This window comes from Brassica napus, unplaced genomic scaffold, assembly GCF_020379485.1.
Source record: "Brassica napus cultivar Da-Ae unplaced genomic scaffold, Da-Ae ScsIHWf_1425;HRSCAF=2013, whole genome shotgun sequence".
Lineage (NCBI taxonomy): Eukaryota > Viridiplantae > Streptophyta > Magnoliopsida > Brassicales > Brassicaceae > Brassica > Brassica napus.
The window spans coordinates 238,791-257,028 of NW_026014839.1; the positions used below are offsets into that span (position 1 = coordinate 238,791).

Sequence of the window (18,238 nt, forward strand, 5' to 3'; positions counted from 1 at the left end):
GTAAAAGTAGATTGTTCGTTCTAAAAATAGTAGACGAACTTGTTTAGTCTAGAATTCCCTTTCTACTAACTCATTTTCAGTAGAAGATAAATTCTACCTTTAGTAGAACGTAATTTTAATATTTAATTTATCAAGTTTTTCAACCAAAAATAATAATATGAATTTGTATATATGGATGTTTTATCAATTGTTTCTATTCTTTACAATTTTTTATTTATTTATAAGACTATTTATTTCATTAACTTTTAGAATTGGAAAAGACAAAAGAGAGAAAAAATAGATAAAAAAGTGTTTATACTAAAGGTACAACCATACTGAATTTTTGTTTCGTTTTGGTAATTTTGCCAAGTATTTATATAATAAGATACTGATGTAGAAAACAAAATACATCGACGCGTAGGAATTTCTAATAATTGTCAGCAAAGAACAAGACCGCTCTCTTTTAGTATATACGAAGCAGCAAATTTGGTCCGAGTATTACACAAAAATTCACTTGAAAACAAAGATCAAAACCAAAAAAATTATTCAAAGATCAAAACCAAAACAAAGATCAAAACCATATGCTATTTTAACATTGGTCGTAGACCAAATCTTTATTTTTTAACACGTAACCTCCAAATCCTTATTATACCTCAATGTAAGAAGAACAAAAAAAAACACAAAAGCTCAGCGTTTATTGGAAGGATATGTAAGTGGAGGAGGAACTTACAGTTTCCAAACCAAATCACTGTCTGTTCATATTGTATTTGATCTGCATCGAACCCAAGCGTCAATAACGACCGTAATTTACAAACAACTCTGTACTTATAAAACTTTTTTTTGTAACATACAATACATATTCTCATGGATACACTTCATAACGTGTTCATGTGATGAGTATTCTGAGTTACCTCAAGGTATTCGTCCAGACCATACTTGGATCCTTCCTTTCCAAGACCAGACTGCTTCACTCCCCCCCCCCAATGGAGCCACCTGCACATCAAAAAGATGTGACCAAATCAGGCCCGTCCCTACTATAAGGCAAATAAAACATATGCTATATAGAAAAAAAATTAAGGCCACATATTACCAAATATTAGCTAAGTCAAATGGTTAACAAGTTTGAATTGAGTTAGGATACCATAGTTTGATCCTCCTTTTGTCCAATATATAGAAGACGAATTAAGGCCACATATCATCAAATATTAGCTAGGTCAAATGGTTAACAAGTTTGAATTGAGTTAGGAGAACTATCCTCCTTTTGTCCAATATAGTTTTTATTTTAACCATTTGATTATTTTTTACACTTTTGTACTGATTTGGTGTTAGTGTATTACTATATATTATTGGTATATAATATAATAGGCCACACAATTTTTTTAATGCTTTAGGCCACCCCAAATTGTGGGAGGACACTGGACCAAATGAATGACTAATTTTCAAAAATGTGATTCTTCCATTTCTGGTCTTGCTTCTGTTGATATGAGTCCTTTCGTTCACCCCTACAAGCCCGTACTCAAGTGCTTCAGAGACACGCCACGATCATTGGACACTGTTTGTGAATATATAAGCAGCAAGTCCTGCACACACTCATTCCCTTTAGCATGTTAGCCCGAGACTTGAGATATATAGAAAAAAGGTTTCTAAGGTTACTTGAGAGGACATACCTGCAATAGTGTCATTAGCGATTCTGACAGCTTCCTTCTCGGTTATGAACCGAATAAGGGGAGCTACTGGTCCGAAAATCTCCTTCCTAAGAAACAAATGCGAAGAACACTAGATGCTTCAACTTCATTCTTTAGAGACAAAAAGCTAAAACACTGAAATTATGTGAATCTTTCAGAACTTGCATAGACATGATCACGGATAACAGTAGAGCCTCATAAAAAGTCATCCCTAGACTGTGCCTTTTGCCGCCGAGAATGATTTTTGCTCTCTTCAAGAAGAATAAAACAACAAATACAGAAGAGATTACTCTTGTTAGTATATAATACGAGAACTGTTTCTAGCTGAATGACATACAAACATAAAATATGAACCACCTCAATTAGAAATCAAGGTTTGCAAAGATGCATAAGGAAAAACATACGTTGGAAACAGCATCTTGTACGAATGACTACCTGCAATTATTTAGCATAAAGAGCAAGTCTTATTAACACTAATAATGCCATCAAACATTATTGATATGTATGAAAACAATGTACCTTTTGAATTAATGCACCGTTTATAAGTGGACCTGTAATAATGTAGAAGTGACAAATAAATTTACAGCAAAGTAGTAGAGTAACCTTAAATCAAGTAGCTTGGTATATGGTATATGCCAGTTGACAGAACTAGAAACAAGGTACCAATAATCTGCTGACCTAGATTCGATAGTAATTAGCCTAGATTTTTATATTTTTGTAATCACCCAATCATCAAGATTATAACATCACAAAGCAGACACATAAGATCCAAAAAGGGGCATACCTGGGTGTCCCCTCCTTAAAGCCATCTCCTACTTCTAATTTTTGTACTGCTTAAGAAAAAGCCTCAGCAAATTTATCATATATACCTGTGGAAAAAAAAATACTAATTGATACTAGATGCAAGATCCATAGGGGTGTGCGCTGTACCATCTTGCACAAGTACTCTGTTCGCACAAACACATGTCTGGCCACTATTCCTAAATATCACAAGATCAAATGAGTACTATAACGTTTTAGAGTACTGACGATCTTTATAGTCATGGATCAACGTTTTTTGCATCTTCTAGATAAAGCAATGCCTTAAGACTCATGACTATCACTTACCGTTGCTTTTACTGCAACATCCAGGTCTGCATCATCAAATATTATGGAGGGTGCATTGCCGCCAAGTTCTAGAGAAACCTACACCATGGAAAAAAGAGGTACCAGCAATATTTGATCTGGAGGATATATTTCAAAATTTCAAATAACATGACATTGTGGCTTAAGCATACCTTCTTGCAGTAGATGCAGCAGCTGCCATCATACAAAGAAACAAAGCAGTCAATTAATATGGTTACTTATCATGAATCACTAACTACAAATGGCAAAGATACAAATATCAGAAAGTACACAGAGATGATTAGAAAACACCCTGTTGAAAATACATGTAAACGAATCATACAAAAAAAACTCAAAACAGCTGCAAAGAATTGGTCTGGTCAGAGAGTTCTTGATGACATAAGGAACATCATTAAAAACTATCCTTCCAGCCACAATAGTCACACATCAGATTAGTAGTAGCCACATTCATGACAATACAAGCATTTGGAGATGGGTTGATAAAACCAGATTATGTTATAAAGGAAAGACTACGTGTTCGAAATCTACAAATTATCAGGTCATCTCCCTGACATGAGGGTATCAAAATTGATTAGACCAGAGATCCTGGTGGGATATATGGTTCAAGCCTAAAGTCATACTTTACCGGAGTGCAAATTCAGTCGCAGCAAGTGCTGTTAGGGGCGTAAGTTCAGATGGTTTAACAACACGACTGTGCATCCAGAAGTAAGAGCAGGGCTAACCTGCATTGCCGTCAACCATCCACATCAAATCTAATGAAAAAACATAATCTACTGGGATAGTCACTACAAGAAAACAGCTGCATATACCGGATGATGTCATTGAGAAGGGAAATCTACTATGGGAAGACTATTTGATTGGGAAGTTCCTTGATACAGCTCCACATGTGGCTCGTGTTCATGCTATCGTAAATAAAATCTGGACTCAGGGAGAGCAGAAGCAGATCGATGTGCATATTGTAGACAATACAACAATGAAGTTTAGAGTTTCGAATCCAGTAATGCGAGCTCGAATTCTTCGAAGAGGTATGTGGAACATCGGAAACGTGCCACTGGTTGTAACAAAATGAACACCTGATGAGCTGAAAGAGAAGCCAGAGATAAAGTCGATTCCAATGTGGGTTTATCTCAAGAATGTGCCGATGAATATGTTCTCATGGCAGGGACTTAGTTTCATCACGAGCGCTGCAGGGGTTCCAGTTAGGCTCCATCCAGAGACAGCTTCCTGCTCGAATTTCAAACTAGCGAAGATCTTCGTAAATGTTGATCTATCAAAGGAGTTACCAGACAAAATAAATTTCACCAAAAATGGCAAATCTTCTTTGGTGGAGTTCATTTACCCATGGTTACCTCTAAGATGTCATACTTGTGGAAAATGGGGGCACATAGCTAGAGTATGTGTTATGAATAAGAAAGATGGAACAGAGAAATCAGTCAAACAAATAATATCAGAGAGAGAAGATACGCAAAGCGATGGTGTTAGGAGAGAAAATGAAGAAGAAAGAAAAAAGAATGAGGGTAAGGATGTTATTATTGAATCTAATGAGGAAGTTCTGGGAGAACAAAAGACTAATGTAGAGGAGGATATTGAGGAAGGGGAAATGGTAGAAAGCTGGTCAGATGTAACGCCAGAGAAAGCGAGCAAAAGTCCCAGCTCACTGAAGTTCAGTCAGGAGAAACTATTGACTCCATCAAGATTTTCAGCTTTACTTGAAGTAGATGAGAATGGAGATAAGATAAAACCAATTGAAATGGAGGAAGTTTTGAGTATTGAAGAATGTAATGGGGGGAAGAATGTAACTGAGGAAGGGGGAATTGAGGAGCAAACAGGGGGGATGAATGGGAATAAAGAAGTGAGAGAAGAGAATCAAAAGAGAGACATAGCTGGGTTGGATAAGGAGCACTGGCCTGATCTTGCAAGCGCAACTAAAATCAGACCTTCACTCCCGAGAAGATCAAAAGCTTTACACAAAGTCATTCCAGAGAAACCCGGGCAGCTGGGAAAAAGGAACCCCACAAATCTTTCTCAATGACAGGGTTTTTTTGGAATGTAAGAGGATTTAATAAAAGCTCAAAACATAGAGTAGTAAGGGAATGGATTCAAAATAAAGGTCTACAGTTTGGAGGGTTGCTGGAAACAAGGGTTAAGGAAAGTAAGGCTGGTCGAATAGCTTCATCAGTATTTCAAGGCTGGTCTTGCATTAATAACTATGAGTTTAATAGGAAGGGGAGAATTTGGGTGCTCTGGAATTCTCAGGTCAGATTGACTCCGGTTTTTAAATCTGATCAGATAATTACAGTATCGGTTCTATTGGAGGGAGAGAAGGAGGAATTCTTCTGCTCGTTTGTCTACGGAGAAAATATGGCAGAAAAAAAAAAGAGTTATGGAGGGATTTGAAAGATCATCAAGATGCTGGAATGTTCAGGAATAAAGAGTGGGTTATTATGGGAGATTTTAATGAGGTGTTGGATGGAGAAGAGCACTCAAGTTACCAGGATTCAGGTCTTGTTACTTCGGGTATGAGAGATTTTGAAAGTGTGATTCAGTATTGCAGTTTCACAGATATGGGGTACCAAGGACCGCGTTTCACATGGTGTAACAAGAGAGATGAAGGAACTATTAGTAAGAAGTTGGATCGTATTTTGGTGAACGAGAAATGGTTAAATAATCGCACTCAAGCTTATGGAGTGTTTGAAGCAGGAGGAGTTTCAGATCATCTAAGAGGGAGGTTTCATATGACTGCGGAAGCTGTTGGGAAACGTAAACCGTTCAAGTTTACAAATGTAGTTGCAGAAACTTCAGAATTTATGGAGGTAATTGGTAACTATTGGAAGGACATGCAACCATTGTTCCAATCAACTTCAGCTCTATACAGATTTTCAAAGTACCTTAAAGGGTTGAAGCCTCATCTGCGTACTCTGAGTAAGAGTAAGCTAGGATCACTCACAAAGAAGGTAAAGGAAGCGTATAGTGATCTTTGTGTGAAGCAAGAACAAATGATGAGAATGCCCACACCAGAAAATGTGTATGCAGAACGAGAGGCTTCTGCAAGATGGCAGCGAGTGTCAGATATAGAAGAGAAGGTGTTAAAGCAGAGGTCGAAGGTACACTGGTTACAAGTGGGTGATAAAAATAATAAGGCATTTTACAATGCAGCTAAGATCAGAGAAAGCAGGAATGCGATCAGGGAAATTAAGTGTGCAGATGGAAGTTGTGTTACTACTCAGGATGATATAAAGAAAGAAGCTGAGAGATTCTTCAACGAGTTTCTTACCTTTGAGCCGAGAGATGTAGAGACTGCATCTATGGAGGAGCTAAAGGAAACAATCCCATATCGCTGCACTGAGGAAGAAAGAACAAAACTGACAAGAGTAGTCACAGAGGAGGAAATAAAAGAAGTGGTCTTCAAGATGCCAAGTAACAAGTCACCAGGGCCAGATGGTTACACAACTGAATTCTTTAAAGCTTCCTGGAGTTTAATTGGTAAAGACTTCACTGCTGCTGTTCAGTCATTTTTCAGTAAAGGGTTTCTGCCTAAAGGGTTAAATTCAACTATATTAGCTCTTATACCCAAGAAGGAGAGTGCACAAGAGATGAGAGACTACAGGCCGATCTCATGTTGCAATGTCCTGTACAAAGTAATATCCAAGATCATAGCCAACCGGTTAAAGGGTACTCTTCCTCAATGCATATCGTACAACCAGTCTGCTTTTGTTAAGGATAGACTTCTTGTGGAGAACCTACTGTTGGCTACAGAAATAGTCAAAGACTATCACAAGGAGGATGTCTCCCCACGCTGTGCGATGAAGATTGATATTGCAAAAGCGTTCGATTCAGTGCACTGGCCGTTCCTCTTGAATACGCTGAGAGCTTTGAATATGCCTGAGGAGTTCATACATTGGATTGAGCTTTGTGTCTGTACGGCTTCCTTTTCAGTTCAGGTGAATGGAGAATTAGCCAGCTTCTTCCAAAGTAAGAGAGGTTTACGGCAAGGCTGTGCTTTATCCCCCTATCTATTTGTGATATGCATGAATGTGCTGTCTGGTATGTTGGATAAGGCAGTGGAAAGGAAGCAGGTTGGATATCATCCTAAATGTAAAAACATCATGCTATCGCATTTGTGTTTTGCGGACGATCTACTTGTATTCACGGATGGAACCAAGAGATCAGTAGAAGGGATACTCACGGTTTTCAAAAAATTTGCAAGCATCTCGGGTCTTAAGATTAGCTTGGAGAAATCTACTCTTTATACAGCAGGCATTCAAGATAACACAAGAGAAGATATTCTTCGGGAGTTTCCTTTTGCATCAGGGCAGTTGCCAGTGCGCTATCTTGGATTGCCTCTACTTACAAAGCGTATGACAGTAAGTGACTACCTACCGCTTGTAGAAAAAGTCAGGAAGAGAATGAGCTCTTGGACAGGTCGGTTCCTATCTCATGCTGGTCGTCTGCAGTTAATAAAGTCAGTCATCACTAGTCTGGCTAATTTTTGGATGGCTGCATTTAGATTGCCTGGAAGTTGCTTAAAGGAAATTGAGAGGCTGTGTTCTGCATTTATTTGGTCAGGTCCTGAGCTCAAAACAACCAAAGCGAAAGTCAGTTGGAGAGAGGTTTGCTTTCCCAAAAATGAAGGAGGGTTAGGGATGAGACCTTTGAAAGAAATCAATAAAGTATACGGTTTGAAGCTTATTTGGAGATTGATGGCAGATTCATCATTGTGGGTCAGATGGATTCAGTGTTATTTGATCAGGAAGAACTCGTTCTGGTCGACCAAAGAGAACACAAGTTCTGGATCTTGGGTATGGAAAAAATTACTAAAGTTAAGGGGTCTTGCACAGCAGTTTCTCAGGAGGGAAATCAGAAATGGGGAGTGCACTTCTTTCTGGTATGAGAGTTGGTCTCGATTTGGTCCGTTAATAGAGATACTCGGAGAGAGAGGTCCACTTGATTTGGGGATTCCTAACAGTTTCTCTGTTGCGGAGGTTAAGAGAATGAGAAGAAGAAGAAATCACAGAGTGGATATTCTTAATCAAGTTGAAGAGGAGATACGTAAACTTGGGAATCAACAAGATGAAGATATTACTCTTTGGAAGCATGCTGAAGGGAAGTATATGACTAAGTTTACAACAAGTAACACTTGGGACCAGATTCGAGATACTAAACCGATTTGTGATTGGAGTAAGGGTGTATGGTTCTCTCATTCTACTCCGAAATACTCGTTCATGATGTGGGTTGCATTGAAGGGGAGGTTGCAGACAACTGATAGAATGATGAGATGGAATAATTCTATAAATACAGAATGTGTCCTGTGCAATGAGGAATCTGAATCATGCGCACACCTTATCTTTGGATGTCGGTATTCAGAGAACGTTTGGAGGAACCTGGCTGGAGGTCTTATGCAAGACATGTTCACTACTGATTGGAGTAACCTGATAAGGATTGTCTCGAAGCCTTGGGTAACGCATATCAAGACTTTCCTCTTCAGATACACTCTACAGGCTGCGATGCACACAATTTGGTGGGAGAGGAATGCTCGTAGGCATGGGGAAGATCCTAAAACCATGGCTACTCTGACACAGCTTGTAGATAAAAATATAAGACTAAAGCTACTTGCAGTGAAAGGGAAGGGAAATTATTTAGAAGAAGGGCTGATTACTTGGTTTGTGACAAGACTAGATTTATGAAGAAGTAGATTCTATTTCTTTTGGAGTAGGGAAGTTTATATTTCATAAAAACAAAGAAGCACTTGATGTAATACTGTTTTTGTTTGAATAAATTTTACATTCATTCAAAAAAAAAAAAAAAAAAAACAGCTGCAAACTGAGGGAAAAAATCGTCGGTATATCGTCGGAATAATGCTATTCCGACGACATACCGACGAAAAAAATCCTCGGAAATAACTCCTCGGAAATTCATTTTTCCTCGGAAATCCATCGGAAATTTCCGACGGAATTCCGAGGAAATTCCGAGGAAATTCCGAGGACCACAAGTTCGTCGGAAAGTCCTCGGAATATTCCGAGGAAGATGTCGTCGGAATATCCCGAGGGATACACTTCCTCGGAATATTTCCAAAATTAAAAAAAAAAAATTATAAATTTATTTTTTTTAATTGAAATTCGAAAATATAAAATTAAAATTGAAATTGAAAACATATTTAAAATACAAAAAATAATAAAATAGTTTTTATAAATTAAAAAAATGTTTTATAAATACAAAATTAGTTTTAATAAATATAAATATTTTTATAAATATGAAATCATCTTTTTATAAATACAAAATAGTTTTTATAAAAACAAAAAATAATAAAATAGTGTTTATAAATCAAAAAAATGTTTTATAAATACAAAATTAGTTTTAATAAATATAAATATTTTTATAGATATGAAATCATCTTTTTATAAATACAAAATAGTTTTTATAAATACAAAAAATAATAAAATAGTGTTTATAAATCAAAAAATGTTTTATAAATACAAAATTAGTTTTATAAATATAAATATTTTTATAGATATGAAATCATCTTTTTATAAATACAAAATAGTTTTTATAAATACAAAAAATAATAAAATAGTGTTTATAAATCAAAAAAAAGTTTTATAAATACAAAATTAGTTTTAAAATATGAAATCATTTTTTATAAATCCAAAAATCGAATTTATATACAAAAAACTTATTTACAAATAGTTTTTATAAATACAAAAATAAAAAAAAATAGTGTTTATAAATCAAAAAAATGTTTTATAAATACAAAATTAGTTTAAATAAATATAAATATTTTTATAAATATGAAATCATCTTTTATAAATCCAAAAATCGAATTTATATACAAAAAAAGTTTTATAAAATCAAATTTATATAGAAAAAACGTTTTGTAAATACAAAAATAATAAACAATTTATGAAAAAGTTCTAAATCAATTCAACACAACCAAATCACAATTCTAAACCTATTACACAACAAATCACAATCCTACCCAATCACCCTAACAAAAATCAATCAAAAAACTTCTAAAATCATCAAATCTACTTAAAAACCTAACAAATAGGACCTAAAAGAGTGGGATAGGGTCCTTACATGATTTGTAAGGGAATGGAGAGGATTCGCCGGAGAGATCGTCGCGAGAGAAGGTGGAGAACGCCGGAAGGAGAGAGAGATCGCCGGAGAGGAAGAAGAGAGAAATGGGGAAGAAGATGCGTTTCGAGTTTATAAAACCTAGGGTCCGACGGATATTTTCCGTCGGAATTCCCTCAGTATTTTTAATTTCAATTTTCGCAAAATATTTGGCGGCTTGTTTGCCCGGTTAAATGAAAATATTCCGAGGAAATTCCGACGGCCACTTAAATATCCGTCGGAATTTCCTCGGAATATTTTCATTAATTCGAGGAAAAAGAATATTATGTGCATGTATTTCTATTAATTTATATTGTTCCTCGGAATTTCCTCGGAATATTCCGAGGAAATTCCGAGGAACACATGTTTGGGGTTTCAAAACATCAAATTTTTTTGCCCTATATCATTTCTTATACAAATGCAATGCATACCTTTGAGGAATCTTTGTATAGATGATCATAAACCATGAAATAACAAAATTTCAAAACGAATTGTAAGTATTCCCTTTACCGTTCATTAAAGTATATAATTGTTTCTCTTATGTTGTGGGGATTTCGTTCATACAATCGGAAAAGTGTTATATAAGTATTTCACTTAAACAAATTTTTGACTTCATAATCAGTCTAAGACACTTAATAGGGGTTATATAAGTGTTATTCAAACCGCAAAACATTGTTTTCGGTTTAAAAACCCTACTTCCTCGGAAAAACCTCGGAATATTCCGAGAAAATTCCGAGGAAAAACAAGTGTTCCTCGGAATTTCCTCGGAATATTCTGAGGCTTTTCCGAGAAAACAGAAACCCTAAAAGCAAAGCCCTGAATCGTCGGAATATTCTGAGGTATATTCCGAGGAAATTCGTCTGAATATTCCGAGAATCTCATTTTCCGTCAGAATGTCCGTCAGAATTACGCTGTTTTCTTGTAGTGAGTATACAGTATACTAGACAGGTTCTATAAAAGAGAAGGTAAACTGAAAAGGTACAACAAAGCAAGACTTTCCGAGTAATCATGGCTAAGGGAAAGTTCCACGAGGTTATTGCGCCAACAACACAAATACGCTGCATAGCAAATCAAGAGAGTCAAGCAATGCAGGTGTAATTTAAACACCCGCTATTGTAAATACAGCCGGTCAGCCACATGAGGCGAAAAGATGGACACGAGATTACTGCCATGAATATTATTGGTGTGTGTTAAAACAAAAAGAAACTGGAAAATTTGACCCAAAAAAATGGACACAGTCAAATAAATTTACAGAAAAATAGAAGAGTAACCTTAAATCAAGTCGCTTGAGATGCTAGTTGACAGAACTAGAAACAAGGTACCAGTAATCTGCTGATCTAGAGTCAATAGCAAATAGCCTAATTTTTTTTTTTTCTAGTAATCCTCCCAACCATTTTCAGAGCTTTCTCAGCCAGTTGAACCCATCCGCGTTTCAATACAATTTCATAGAGAGCTCGTACAAGACGTCCAGCGTTCTGACCTATAAAAACCATGTCTGATGTCAAAGAAAGACTCTCAAGCTTAAGCTGTGAAATGTATGCCTGTAACAAAACATTAATCTTTGCACTGGGCTCCTCCAGAGTTTCCTTGTTCGGAACCATGACACGACCCAAAAGTTTCGCCAGTTCCATCTTCTCATCTGGCCCAATAGTCACATACTTGAACTCCTCACTCAGTGATAGCAGATGATAAAGATCTATAGCACCCATCGTTGGCTTCAAAAGCTCATTGTACGTAACTATGGTCCCATGACTTACACAGTTGTAGCTAGCAATCCTTCCCAGATCAGTAACTTGGAAACATCCACTTTTCCTGTCATACTTAACCAAGTTGTTTTTGTCCAAGATAGTAGCAGCTGAGTGTATCAGGTCAGCTCTTCTTCCCTCCAACACTACGTCTTTTGCAAGGACATCAGGCGCTAACCCATAAAGCGTTGGATTACGAACCATACGGTAATATAGATACGTATAGCCAAGCCAATGGCAAGCCTCTCTAGCATTCTGAACCGTTCCAAGCGCAATTTCAGCATTAAGCTGATCAGCAAGTTTTGAAATAAACTGGCTTTCAATAGGTAGTTGCTCATTCATCAAAGAAAGATAAAACTGCACCTTGCTGTAGCTAGTGATAATTATACCTTCCCCATATTGATCATACTGAGGTCTTCCAGCATGACCAAGCATCTGCATAACATCCAGGGGAGTGAGTTCCATCCACGCCCCTTTCTCAGGATTATAGACCTCGGTTCCTTTGATTATGACAGTATGAGCATGCAAATTCACACTCCATGCGAGAGTTTCTGTGGAAACCAAGACTTGCACATGCCCTTCACCAAAAAGTGCCTCAACTATCTCCCGATCACCCCTTGTTAGCCCAGCATGATGAATAGCAAAACCGTAAGGTAGAAGGTTTTTCAGATCACCATTCTTAGTAAGTTCAATCTGACTCAGAAGAACTTCACGACTTGCACTATCTTCTTTCAAGAATCTGCTGACGGTATCGTTAGCCATTGCATTCTCCACTATTGATTTTGCAGTTTTTGCTGTCTCCTTCCTCGAATGAACAAAAATAAGAACCTGGTGCTTTCCAGCACCAGCCAACACTTTCTGATAACAAAGATCATTCATCATCTGGAACTTCTGCAACGGTTCTTGCACACTGATTCCAATATACTGCTGACCAAGAGGCACTGGTCTGTAGCTGCGGTCGAACTTAAATAACCCTTTCTTAAGATCAACCCGCAAAAATAAGGCCACATCTTCATAATTTGGCAGTGTAGCTGACAAACCCACCAAGCGAATATTCTCCTTCATGGTATCAATCTGTCTAAGAGTTCTAGCGACAATGCTTTCAAGCACAGGCCCTCTATTATCATGAAGAAGATGGATTTCATCGATAATAACAAGTCTCACAAGCTGGATATCACTAGACTTCCTGGTGATGATATCCCACTTTTCTGGTGTGGTAACAATTAACTGGGCCTCCTCAATTTCTTTCCCACTAAGAGACTGATCCCCACTGAGTTCCTTCACAGTAACTCCATAATCCTTCAGACGATAAGACAGGTTACTGACTACCTCAGTAACAAGGGCTTTCATGGGTGTAACATAGACAATTTTGTAATTTCCATGGTTATATGTTCCATCACCCTTCTTATTGAATCCGATTTGCTGGAGAATGGTGAGCATGGCAACATTGGTTTTCCCAGCACCGGTTGGAGCACAAAGAAGAATGTTATCTTCCTTAAATAGTGCGGTCTCATATACTTTGCTCTGAACACTGTTCAACTGTTGCATTCCCTTAAAAGCCGGTTGAGCCCAAGCTGGCATCTCCGTGATCTTCACAAGCTTCTCATTGATATCCACCTTTTTAGAAACCCATGGGACGTTAAGTTCATCATATCCCTCGCCACGACTTCTGTAGAAGCCAGGTGGAAGGACACACGTCTCATTCGCCATCAGGAAACCACCTTGGTCAAAAGCCAAGCTCTCCAGGTCCAGCATCTGACGCTGACCCTTGAACCAACCACTTTCTAAATCTCTATCAGCAACAGTTCTGTCCTTCAAACACCGGGCTGCTTCATAAAGACTTTTCAGCAGGTTCTCCTCCCTCTCTATCGCTGTTTCTCTCTGGAGCCAGTATGCATCAATATCCTGAACGTTCAGACTCGTGCCCTCCCCTGCATCCACCTGCATACCTCCAGTTTCCTGAAGTTCTTCATCCTGGGCTATATCAGAATCACTCTCTTCTTCGTCCTCCTCAAACTCAACAGCCACACCAAAGTCGGTGATCAATTTCCCAAAGGAAACAAGCTGATCAAAAACCTGATTCATCTCCTCAGGTATAGGCTTTAGAAGCTTCTGAATCTCCAATTTCTTTTCAGGGTTATTGACTGCATCGTTATTGAGAAGAGCCAAGATCTCATCTGCGGCACCACTAACAATATTCAAAGGCAACCCACCCAGATGCTGCTGAATAAGGCCAATCATAGCCTCATAAGCATCCCTTGTCTCCTTAGTCTTGGGCTGATAAACCACATCATCATCTCTAATACAATGCCTCTTGCTCTGCCGATCAGAAACTGTATCATCACGCTCCAGAGGCCTTCCCTTAGCAATTCTATCTCCAGAGGACTTAGGATCAATCTTCTCTCCCAAGTTCGCCATCACCAAAACCCAAGGATTCAAGATCAAACAGATAAACAATGTTAACCACAAATCTGATCTAATCGAAGAACTTTCAAAACGCCGACGAGATTAAACCCTAATAACCGCCGCGAAACGAAGCAGAGAGAAGTAAGCTTACGGTGACGAGCTACGATTTAGGATTCTCCGTTCTCAGCGTCCTCTACCTCCGTATGATCGATATATGTTTTGAGAGACCTTAAGCTTACAGTTTGTTTATATAGTGCGAATCAGATTGCAGTTTTTCTTCTTCTTTTTTTTCTTTCCTTTTTCTTCTAGTATTTTGCCGAAAACAACTTTTTAATATTAGTTTCCATTTTTCCAAAGTCCCAATTTTAAACTAAATTCTATAGGCAGTAGGAAAATTTTATTAATTAGAATAATCTTCAGTGGATATGTCTTTTTGTTTGTCAACCATCTATATTAAATTAAATTTTAGTCGATACTAAAATTGTTCTGAAGTAATAAAAATAATTTCAATCAATATAACAACACCAAGAACATAACTAAATTAGTGATACAAATTAAGCAAACAAAGCATTGGTGTGCAACCGGAGTAGAGTTCTCTTAAGAAAATAATGTCCTATAAATATCATTGTGTGTATAAAATAAAGGAATAATTAGTGATAGTAATTAGTAGATGCAACGTATTTGTAAGTCTATAAGACCTAATCCATTACCAAAAAAGCAAGATACGAATTTAGCATAAGATTTATAACTACGCTGTTATGCCATTCCATAGGAAATTAGTATTTTATAAACCTTAATTGGTTACAACTTACAAGTGAGAGAGACCCACCTAATGTACTTACTATAGTATATGTATCAAAACATAGTTGATATTATTCGTATCCACATGAAAAATAAATTAAAAAACGAGAGACGTCTTCATCTTCATGCATTAGAAGAAATCAAAATGGCACCCATTAAAGCCTGTTTTCAATAAAAGAAGAGTCAAAAGGTTAAACAAATATCCATATTATCAGCTTTTAAATAAGAAAAAGGAATACTATGATAGAGTGGAACACCAACAAAGAAAAGGAAACTATGATGAATAATGAAATATATATGTAAATATTTTACTTGGGTCGACGGTGACAAGCATGCCGGTGCCGCCGAACGAGCACGACCCACCAGAGCCTTTGGTCCGCTGCCAATAGCTATTGAAGGCGTATGAAGCATGGGCCCACAATGTATTGGGTTTAAAGCATGCCCCATTGGGCTGAATTGAATGGCAATCAGCTCCTGACCCACATGCAAAATTCATGGCTTCTTGGATGATTGGGTCAGGCACTGAAGGCTTAGCAACGCACCAGTAAGCCGAGGTCGGAGTCACGCTTGGTGGCGGTGGTACCATAGGAGGCGGATAGACGATCGGAGGTAAAAACCCTGATGATGGGGTTGGAATATTACCAGACGGTGTAGGAGTGTCGGTCGGGGTTGATGGGCCTGGCTCGGAGTAAGGTGGGCCTGAAATGGGTCCTGATGGGCCTGGTGTATAACCAGGTACTGAAGGGCTAGGAACGGTCTCTGGCGGGTTTGGACTGGAAATGTCCGGTGGGTTTGGGACTGTAACGGGTGGGTTGGGGTTTAATGATGATTCTGGTGGGTTTGGGTTAGAAGATGATTCGGGTGGGTTAGGAACGGTAACAGGTGGGTTCGGGTTAGAGGAGGATGTTTCAGGTGGGTTTGGAATTGAGTTTGGGTTTGAGGTGGAGTCAGGTGTGTTTGGGTTCGAGTTCGGATTAGAAGATGATTCAGCTGGGTTAGGTACATTGATTGGGCCTGGAGGTGGGCTAAGTTCAGGGTAGGAGGAGGAAGGAGGTGAGTTTAGCGGAGTATTTGGAGGATTGACGCAAAAAGGAGAGGCATTTTCGGGAACTGACAGTGGGGCAAGTGGAACATAGGGAGATAGAGTGAGAGTTGCACTAACATTATTAGGTTGAGTGTTGCAGGATGTTGTTGAGTAATCCAAAGGCTGAGCTAGATTGAGTTGTGTCATCATTTTCTCTAACATTGATGTATGTTTTAATGCTTTGATGATCAGCTTCTTTGGCTTCTTCTTTGAGTCTCTCTCATGCCCCACAAGTTTTCTTGCATCTACTACAAAATTAAAATTAAATTATATTATATTAAATGCTTTTGGAGATAGAAATGGAGAGAAGAAGAGAAAGGCTTACCAGAATAAGTGAAGAAGCTGGCCGAGAGAAAGAGACAAAGGAGAATACAAATGGTTGTGATAGCTCTATTTGATTCCATGGGTTTTAAGATGAAGTCCAGAAGAGATGCTAAATCTTTACCAAGTGGAAGAAGAGCAAAATAACTTGAAAATTTATCTTCTCTAATCTTTCTTTCTATATATATATACATATATCTTATTGTGTGTGTATGCATGTGTAGAAAAGAAAACACAAAACTCTAGGAATCATTCAAAGGCAACCTGTGGAAGGATATAAGGTTCTGTTATGTTTCTCATAAAGATTGGTCCTTTAGGAGTTCACTTTGTTGTCCTCCAGGTCTCACTTTACTCCTGAAATTAAATGTTTATATTCTTATAGCTAGTCCTTAACTATTTTGAAATAATTAATTGATTTTTGACTGTCTAAACTAACATGTCATAGTACAAGAATATACATATTTGTACGACAATGGGCATATATGATTGCTTGACATTGCAAAAATAATCACAGAGGAAAGTTGTTTTATAGTAAACTTTTGCTTGCTTTGTACTCAAACAAAGCTCTTTAGATTTATCTTTTTCTTGACTACAACCATTTGCATAAGCTTCACATATTCTACAATATACTCTTCTTTCTGGACTTGACGGTTGAGAAAAAATATAATTAGAACACAACTGATTCTCTACACTATTTTATTTATATGTCCTCCCCCAGAAAATAAGCTTAATACAATTCCTGGTTCTTTGATGTACGCAACAAAATTCTACCAAATTAAAGATAATATATGTTTTAGAAATTCAAATATTTAACTGCTACAATCATTTAGTTGTGACATGTTCATGAAACTAAAGAAAGAACCAAAAGCTTTGCCAAGTAGAATTAGACCGACCTATTAAAGATGTGATTGTTTAAGTGGAATTGGGACTGTATTTGAGTCTGCAATACTAAACCCTCCAGGAAGATGATCTACATTCTGTGAAACTGCTAAAAGTATTATTAAACTCCTACAAAATTTCACAGCTGGTTATAAAAACGAAGAAAATTCAAGTAAAAGTAAATTTCATTGTCCGAAAATTCATATAGCTTAGAATAATTATAGTTTTAGAATAAAATATTATATATAAATATTTAGACGATTTAAAAACCAAATAAAGCCCTTTTCAACAAAAAATAACAACCAAATAATCAAATATATATTAGTTGTCTGATTCTTTTAATGGACAAAATCATTCGAATTATCAGAGTCAATGCAGATGTTATCCATCCTAAATGCACGAATTCAGTTTTGTTTTCACTGCTAGATGATGATGTTATTTTGATGAAATATTTGTTTATACTTAATTATTATTATTTTATTTTATTTTGCTAAAATTATTTATTTGTTTTGTTTATATGTATTTTATATTGAATCTAGTCTTTGGACGGAGAAGATAGAGTATTAGACGAGTCAGGTAGTGTTATAGCTTATATACAGTGCTAAAGGAATAAGATCAGTAGAGTCAGGTTTTTTTTTTTTTAACTAAGAGAGCCAGGGTTGATGATCATGTTATGGTTGGTGGGTTAAAGAAGCCTCTCATGAGCTATTTTTCCACGTGAGAAACTTGTCTGTTGGAGCCGTGCTTATAGCAGTGGTTCACACTCTCCACGGGTTCAGGAACGAATGCTTTACTACGGTGTAGTCCCGAGACGTATAAAGCTAGTGACAGGACCGACATTGAAGATTGTAAAAGCTCAGATAGATGCTGAGCTCGGTTGATGTAGAAGATGGATTGCATTCCTCCACAAGGTCCATAAAATAGGAAACTTAGCCCGTCGAACCAGTCCAAAAGTGTCAGCTTAAGTGGGTGGCTCCCGACCAAGTAACTGCGATGCTCAGCTATTCGCTCAGCATTACAAAGGAGTAAATCAGATCGCCCGACAGCTCGGCCTGACAGTGATGGGCCCATTAGAACGAACCAACCTAATGCTGGACAAGAAA

The 18,238-nt window shown here is 37.4% G+C and overlaps 3 protein-coding genes across 16 annotated transcripts; all 3 read right to left on the bottom strand.

Annotated features, from left to right (window-relative positions):
* Window positions 1-1,092: 1,092 nt before the first annotated feature.
* LOC106429703 (succinate-semialdehyde dehydrogenase, mitochondrial-like) lies at window positions 1,093-2,982 on the bottom strand. Of its 11 annotated transcripts, none has more exons than XR_007331645.1 (9): window positions 2,942-2,971; window positions 2,772-2,849; window positions 2,595-2,644; window positions 2,449-2,494; window positions 2,184-2,215; window positions 2,069-2,099; window positions 1,826-1,915; window positions 1,647-1,732; window positions 1,095-1,559 (listed from the first exon to the last, which is right to left on the bottom strand). XR_007331645.1 is itself a non-coding variant. In XM_048772076.1 (8 exons), the coding sequence occupies exons 4-8, from the start codon at window positions 2,471-2,473 to the stop codon at window positions 1,522-1,524; spliced, it is 267 nt and encodes an 88-aa protein (XP_048628033.1). In that variant the 5' UTR covers window positions 2,474-2,497; window positions 2,595-2,644; window positions 2,772-2,849; window positions 2,942-2,971; the 3' UTR covers window positions 1,103-1,521. The 11 variants fall into 11 exon arrangements, 3 of the variants coding, with proteins under 3 accessions (XP_048628033.1, XP_048628032.1, XP_048628031.1); XR_007331644.1 differs by having other exon boundaries at window positions 2,022-2,099; XR_007331646.1 differs by lacking the exon at window positions 2,069-2,099 and having other exon boundaries at window positions 1,093-1,559.
* Window positions 2,983-10,842: 7,860 nt separating this feature from the next.
* Window positions 10,843-14,385, bottom strand: LOC106381512 (DExH-box ATP-dependent RNA helicase DExH12-like). Of its 3 annotated transcripts, none has more exons than XR_007331642.1 (2): window positions 11,171-14,385; window positions 10,843-10,957 (listed from the first exon to the last, which is right to left on the bottom strand). XR_007331642.1 is itself a non-coding variant. In XM_048772073.1 (2 exons), exon 2 carries the CDS (start codon window positions 13,883-13,885, stop codon window positions 11,258-11,260), a length of 2,628 nt encoding a protein of 875 aa, XP_048628030.1. In that variant the 5' UTR covers window positions 13,886-14,041; window positions 14,202-14,381; the 3' UTR covers window positions 10,972-11,257. The 3 variants fall into 3 exon arrangements, 2 of the variants coding, with proteins under 2 accessions (XP_048628030.1, XP_048628029.1); XM_048772073.1 differs by lacking the exon at window positions 10,843-10,957 and having other exon boundaries at window positions 10,972-14,041; window positions 14,202-14,381; XM_048772072.1 differs by lacking the exon at window positions 10,843-10,957 and having other exon boundaries at window positions 10,972-14,385.
* Window positions 14,386-14,819: 434 nt separating this feature from the next.
* On the bottom strand, window positions 14,820-16,544 carry LOC106429691 (extensin-like). Of its 2 annotated transcripts, none has more exons than XM_048772078.1 (3): window positions 16,261-16,544; window positions 15,164-16,180; window positions 14,820-15,013 (listed from the first exon to the last, which is right to left on the bottom strand). In XM_048772078.1, the coding sequence occupies exons 1-3, from the start codon at window positions 16,472-16,474 to the stop codon at window positions 14,982-14,984; spliced, it is 1,263 nt and encodes a 420-aa protein (XP_048628035.1). In that variant the 5' UTR covers window positions 16,475-16,544; the 3' UTR covers window positions 14,820-14,981. The 2 variants fall into 2 exon arrangements, with proteins under 2 accessions (XP_048628035.1, XP_048628034.1); XM_048772077.1 differs by having other exon boundaries at window positions 15,164-16,183; window positions 16,261-16,543.
* Window positions 16,545-18,238: the final 1,694 nt, after the last annotated feature.